The sequence below is a fragment of the Cynoglossus semilaevis genome, chromosome 7 (genome assembly GCF_000523025.1).
Source record: "Cynoglossus semilaevis isolate Cse_v1.0 chromosome 7, Cse_v1.0, whole genome shotgun sequence".
NCBI lineage: Eukaryota > Metazoa > Chordata > Actinopteri > Pleuronectiformes > Cynoglossidae > Cynoglossus > Cynoglossus semilaevis.
This window is the reverse complement of record NC_024313.1, coordinates 13,671,838-13,677,975: the sequence shown is the minus strand read 5'-3', so window position 1 is coordinate 13,677,975 and position 6,138 is coordinate 13,671,838. Positions and strand designations below refer to the sequence as shown.

The 6,138-nt window shown below is 48.8% G+C and overlaps 2 protein-coding genes across 4 annotated transcripts in view; both read left to right on the top strand.

Moving 5' to 3' along the window:
* cep170bb (centrosomal protein 170Bb) overlaps positions 1-237 on the top strand; it is a 12,573-nt gene extending 12,336 nt beyond the window's left edge. Inside the window, exon 20 of the mRNA XM_025057071.1 lies at positions 38-237. Within this exon, the coding sequence (XP_024912839.1) occupies positions 38-237 (200 nt within the window). The remainder of the gene's footprint in view (positions 1-37) is intronic.
* Positions 238-1,416: 1,179 nt separating this feature from the next.
* On the top strand, positions 1,417-5,110 carry LOC103381392 (tumor necrosis factor alpha-induced protein 2-like). 3 transcript variants are annotated; one of them, XM_017033485.2, is made up of 13 exons: positions 1,428-1,594; positions 1,696-1,782; positions 1,862-2,295; positions 2,793-3,004; positions 3,072-3,186; positions 3,282-3,404; positions 3,501-3,595; positions 3,667-3,759; positions 3,829-3,952; positions 4,028-4,153; positions 4,231-4,380; positions 4,507-4,580; positions 4,669-5,110. In XM_017033485.2, the coding sequence occupies exons 1-13, from the start codon at positions 1,564-1,566 to the stop codon at positions 4,844-4,846; spliced, it is 1,842 nt and encodes a 613-aa protein (XP_016888974.1). In that variant the 5' UTR covers positions 1,428-1,563; the 3' UTR covers positions 4,847-5,110. The 3 variants fall into 3 exon arrangements, with proteins under 3 accessions (XP_016888975.1, XP_016888974.1, XP_016888973.1); XM_017033484.2 differs by having other exon boundaries at positions 1,437-1,594; positions 4,456-4,580; XM_017033486.2 differs by lacking the exon at positions 4,507-4,580 and having other exon boundaries at positions 1,417-1,594; positions 4,669-4,744.
* Positions 5,111-6,138: the final 1,028 nt, after the last annotated feature.

Sequence of the window (6,138 nt, the reverse complement as noted above, 5' to 3'; positions counted from 1 at the left end):
CCCGGGGCCCCCCCCCCCCTCCTCCCTCTTGGTTTAGTGATTAACACCATGGTGGAGACTGATGGGAACCTGGACCGGGGAGCCGTGGTGACCTCACCCCCCACTTCTCAGACCCTGTCTTCATCCAGGGACAAGAGACCTGCCCCCAGGTCCTGCATCGGCCCCAGCCCCTCCAATGTCAACGAGAGAACCAGACGGCTGCCTGGGGGGCCCCACACAGGCCATTACAAGGCCTGAAGATGGGGGCCCACAACCAGAGGAACCAAGAACCACTCAGCATCTCCGAGCACTCCTGTTCACCTAGCTACTTCCTGTTTCTGTCTAATACAGAGAATGTTAAATCAAAAAATCTTCCCTGTACCTGGTTTAGGGTCTGGGGTCGGGGGTCAGGGGTCAGGGGTCAGGGGTGCTGCTCCAGCAACACTGTCACCAGGCAGAACTCTACCCAACATCCAAACGTTAACTGTTAAAACATGACTCACTGCTGCCCCTCCACACTTCATCTGGTATAGCACAACTTGACCCACCTGTTAGCTTCAGGAAGCTAACAGGATGCTAAATAAAGGTGTCTGTGGGAAGCTAGCTACAGAGTTAACCACTGACGTCTGTTAGAACAGATCAGGGACCAGGAGCTGAGTTCCTTTGAACTCAGATCAAACTGACGACATCAGTGGTGTTTAATATATTGTGACATTAGCCAAAGCTGCTGCTGCTGCTGCTGTAGAAGACTTGAAGGTTTGTATTGTTTTTGTGCTGCTTCAACAAAATGTTTAATATTTCTTGAATGTTGCAAACTGCTGCATCATGTGACCAGCAGGTGGTGCTGACTGTGACGTCATCCATGGAGAGCTGCTTCCAAATGTTGTAGTTTCTTTGTTGATGAGCTACTGCTGGATGATTGTTTTTTAATTTAATCTCCTGTCAAATAAAGGAGGCGGAGCTTAAATCTGTATTTGTTGTGTGAGAAAAAGACAGTGGAAATGCTGTTGAGGCTCCGCCCACTTCCCCATACAGTATGTAAGTCTGTGTGGACATCAGATTATTATAGTTAAAATGCTGTCATTAGAAATATAAGTGACCTTTGACCTCTCAAACTGATCAAAGGTCACAGGATGTTCTGCAGCTAATCAGAATGTACAGCCACACACGCACTCACCTGATTGGCCGCTGCTCGGATGTCACTCAGTGATGCTGTATCGTTGCTATGGGAACCACTCCTTGTTTTCATTGCTGTGATGATGTCATCAACCTGAATAAACAAATAAACAAAAGAATGTGTTTTTGTTGTTAAAGTTTGTAGGTCGCTCCATTTCCAACTGGAACTGGACGCAGTCAAGCATCAGGCATCCCATCAGGCTTTGCAGAACCGCACCGCACCACACACACACACACACACACACACACACTCAGCTGAGACGTCAGACTTATGGGTAGGTGGGGCGAAGGGAAAGTGAAAGTGAAAGTGTTTCTGGTGCAGAAGAGAAGACGAGCACTGTCATCCAGATCCTGGTCCAGATCCTGCACCTTCTGATCCTAGTCCTTGTGCCGGTCCTGTTCATCGAGATGCTGAGCTGCTGTCAGGTCTGCCGTGAAGGTAAGATCAGATGTCAGTGGCTCAGATGTCAGTGGCTCAGATGTCAGTGGCTCAGATGTCATTTGTCTACCTTCAATAATCAGTTCCTTTGTCTTAAATAGAAGAAGCTGAGGAGAACCAAGAGAGGCGTCAGTGGAAGAACCCAAGAACCTTCTGCAGAAAGAACAAAAACCAGAGGCAGGAACAAGGTAAGAAGAAGAACCCCAGGTGAGACGTGAAACTGAACCTGGTCAGTCCTGGTTCCAGTCTCTGTGTTTGTTCTGGCAGAGGAGCATCAGCAGCTGTTCCAGCAGGTGACACACCAGGAGGAGCAGATGGAGGAGGTGAGCAGCAGGCTGCTGGAGAGGGAGGCGCAGCTCTTCAGTCAGGACCGTTCCAGTGAGGACGACAAAGCGGCCAAGGAGCAGCTGCACAAGGACTTTGAGGATCTGAAAGTCCAGCTCCAGACCGTGGTAGAGAAGACCTTCAGCGACCAGCCGTCAGCTCTGAGGAGTGCAGTCATCTGTATTCAGCAGCAGGAGACGCAGGACCAGCTGTGGACATCAGCTCCCGAGGACACACGTCCACCGTGGCGTCCTCTGAAGTGTAGACACGCCCACGACGTTCTGCTTCAGAACATCGTCAGTGCCAGACTGAGGAACGCCAGAGAACAGCAGGTCTCTGGAGAACAACAGGAACTGTCCTCGGTGCTGAAGAGACAAGTCAGTGACTTTGATCTTTAATTCTAGAGATGAACGCTTAGATTTATTCTTTGATGTGAGGGACTGATCTGAGACTTAACCCTTTAACTTTCAGAGACATAATCCCTGATTTTTTATTATTTCATTTCAGAGATAAAAGCTCACGATGAATGATGGCTAGGAATGAGATTTTAAAGATCAAAGCAGTAGCTAAACCCTTTGATGTTCTCATTATGATCAAACCATGCAAACTAACAGAATGGATTAGACCTGGACTTTGAAGTGGAAGATTAAAGATGGCACTGAATGGTTCATAATTATAATATGGACATTGACTTTGATGTTGGAGATTAAAGAGAGGTTACAATAATTGATGTTAGAGATTAAATGCTAGCTTTAATCTCCAATGTTATAGATAAAGAGATTCTGTCTTGAAACATTAAAGACATTAGAGCTGACCTTTGATCTTTGGTGGATAAATGGAGGACTGTGTTCTTTGATCTGTGATTTTTTTGCAGGTTTATAATCTTGGGAAGCAGGTAGAGGAGGACCTGCTCATGCTGGTCCAGAATCTCGGGGACAGTTCCTCTCCTCACCTGGATGTCTTAAACACATATGCCAGGGTCTACCACCAGGGCTTTTCTGATCAGCTGATCCAGATCGCCGGGTCTGAATTGGACGTCGAGGACTGCGTTTACCTGCTCTTTATGGTCAACCACTACTATCCAGAGTGAGTCCAGAACCTTTTCAGACTGGTCTGGGCCGAACCAAGAACTGACCGTGTATTTGTTTCACAGGAGCATCCTTAAACACAAGGACCTCGGTGGACTGGTACAGACCAGCAGCCTGGGGTCTCTACTGCTGGAGGAAGACCTGACTCCACGAGAGGAACAGTACCTGACCCACAAAGAGGTACTGGACCTTAACAGAGTAGCATCCCAGGGTTCTTGTGAGGAGAGATCTTGGGGGGAAGGGCTATTTATTGACCTCTATGTCCTTGACTTCAGGACCAAATCAAGACCTGGTTCAACATGGCCTTGAATAAGGAGCGAGAGACCTGGACTAGTGGAAAAGACCTGGAACTGATCGACTCGTACTACTTCAGTCCTTTTGCCAATGATGCAATCCAGGTGACTTCCTGGTGGGGGCACTGTGTTTGTGTCTGAGTTCAGGGGGTGTGTGACACTGTGTCTGACTTGTGGTTCTGGGCGGTGTTGTGTTTCTAGATGGTCCAGAGTTTCTTGAATGAGTTGGGTCGTGTAGTCCAGGACCAGAACAAAGGTCAGAGGGTCACAGCTCATCTGGAGAGTTTCCTCAGGAGGTAGGCCCCGCCCACTTACAATTGCTGAGTTGACCGCGTGGCCAGTGTCGATCATGTGACCACTGTTGCAGCTATGAGAAGAGTCTGGCAGCGTTCGTGAAGACGGCCCCGGCTAACGTGGCCTCGGTGGTCAAAGGTCAGCTGGTCTGCGAGCAGCAGCTCAGGTCAGTTCCATCCTGATCGGTACTAGAAGTCCCTGCTCTTCTGCAGACGACTCACCTGTCTCTGTTTAGGGATTACATCACAAACATGGACGTGGTGTCTGAGCAGCAGAGAAGCTGCTGTCTCCGCGTCCTCGATGACCTGAAGACGTTTGAGTCCAGGTTCTTCACGGCTCCTATTCATGTCCACCTGAAGGTACTGAGAACTGAGAACAGTTCTACGTTCTGTACCCTGATCTGGGAAATGTTCTCAGGCCTGTCTTCTCTGCAGCTGTGTGTCTCTGGGCTTTGGACGTCTTCCTGGATAAATGGGTCACTTCCTGTTGTCCAGTCTCTGTTGGAGTCTCTGGATCAACATCTGGAGAACCTGAAGGACCTGAGATCAGACTGCAGAGAGGTGAGAAGGTACAGTATCTGCTTGGATGTTCCACACCTGTCTTCTCTAGCTTCAAAAGGGTGTGTGTGGTTCTACAGGTCCTGCTGCGCTCCGTCCACGAGGACCTGGTCCTTCAGTACCTGAAGAAACTGATGAAGAGCTCGAAGAAGAGCACAGAGCAGCAGGTGATTGGAGCTCAGCAGATGAAAGACGACGCTGGCATGATCAATGAATTCTTCAAAGATGGGGTAAGACAGCACACAGCACACAGTCGGTACCAGGTACTCACCAGTCCCAGGTCTGACACTGTCCTCTGGCCTCAGGACTACAGTGCCACCCAGTGGCTGAGTGATGTCATGGTTTGTGTTTCGGAGGTCATGTGTCTTCAGGATCCGAACGCCGTTCAACTGGAGATGATCTCTTTGTCCAGAAAGTTCCCAGACATCAGGTGTTGACCTCTGACCTTTGGTACCACTGCCTGAGTTCTGTGGCCTTCCAGATTTGACCCCTGACTCCTGTTTCTGCTCTCTCTACAGTAACGACCACGTGGTGGCGCTGTTGTTGGTGAAAAAAGGTTTATCCGGCACTAACATTCGGTCCATACTCCGAAGTGTGAAGGAGAACCGTGTCTCCAGCGGGGGCAGTCCTACATTCTTCTGCAGACTTCGCCTCAAACCCACGGACAAACTCAAGACCAGCGTCTTCTCTCGTTAGCAAGTTACACACTGTTGGCATTTCACTTCTATGTTGTGAGCTTGTAACTTTTGATCTGCCAGCAGAGGGTGCATGTCAGTCCACGTACAGTATATTAGCTAGTGATTTCTGCAGGAGTCGTCTTTGAACATGGTGACAGAACCGAGAAGGTGGATTCTGGTCTTGGCCTTTGTTGGCCAGGTTCTCTGAAACCAGATTGATCCAGTTCTTTGTTTCCACATTGGTGATGTTGTGACAATGTTCTGTATTAAATCAAAGACCTCACTTCCTGTCCTGGTCTTCCTTTTCTCTAAAAGAACCTCAGATTCTGGACGTGCTGAACTTCCACCCCGCTCGTGTTTCTGAGTCAGGCTTCAGGACCAGAGACCGTGTCTTTGACGTTTTAAATTTGTCACTATATTCTTTTATTTATATATACCTTTCTGAATACATTTTTATTTTAAATAATTGTTATATATATATATAATTGTTAAATGTTTATCATTTTTCATGTTGTATTAAAAGAATTTCTAAAAAAAAAAAAATCAAAACAAGGAGGCGGGGTCAACCCAGATTTCTGCCAATTGCGACATGACGTCACTCACCCGGAGCATTTCCGTTTCAGAGGGCTGGGTCTTCGTGTTCCTGAAGGAGAAGAAGACAGATAAGTCAAGTTAGCATAGAGCCGCACGTAACCACTTCCGAATAAAATATTCTTCCCTTCGAAATAAAACCAAAAGAGTGTGTCTGGCTTTAAGCCATACAGTGACTTTAACGGCTTTGGTTTTATTGTGAAAGTGTTTTGGAAGAGTGGACCGGATGTGTTCGTGTGTGTGTCCAGCCGTCTCAGAATCCTCGACCTGGATTCAGCCATATTGTCAGGGAGCAGCCGCACCGGCAGAGTCCATCTCGGTTCCTGAATCGCTTCTGTTGTTTTTGTCTCGTCCCCCTGCCGCTGGTGAACATATTTTGAAGCCGGGCTCTTCACGGAGCTCTGGAACCGGTCATTGAGCCGAGCGAGTGAGCGCCGCGGCATCTCGAGCTCCGTCAAGGAAGTCCGGAATCTGCGCTATAAAAGTGGAGCAGGAGCTGGGACAAGGAAGGACGCGGGTCTGCGATAACCCACTGAAAAGCAGCGACTGCCCGGCAGAAGCTTAGCAAAATGTCGGAAAAAATGTTACCGGATCTAAAGGATTAGAGCGGCGGAAATCGGCAGGAAGCGGCCGCTGAAGCTCGGACTGTGCTGCGGCGGAAGTGGGGAAGAGGGTCGGGGGGGGGGGGGGGTTTCGGGGTTTGGGGGAGGCGGGGGCCAC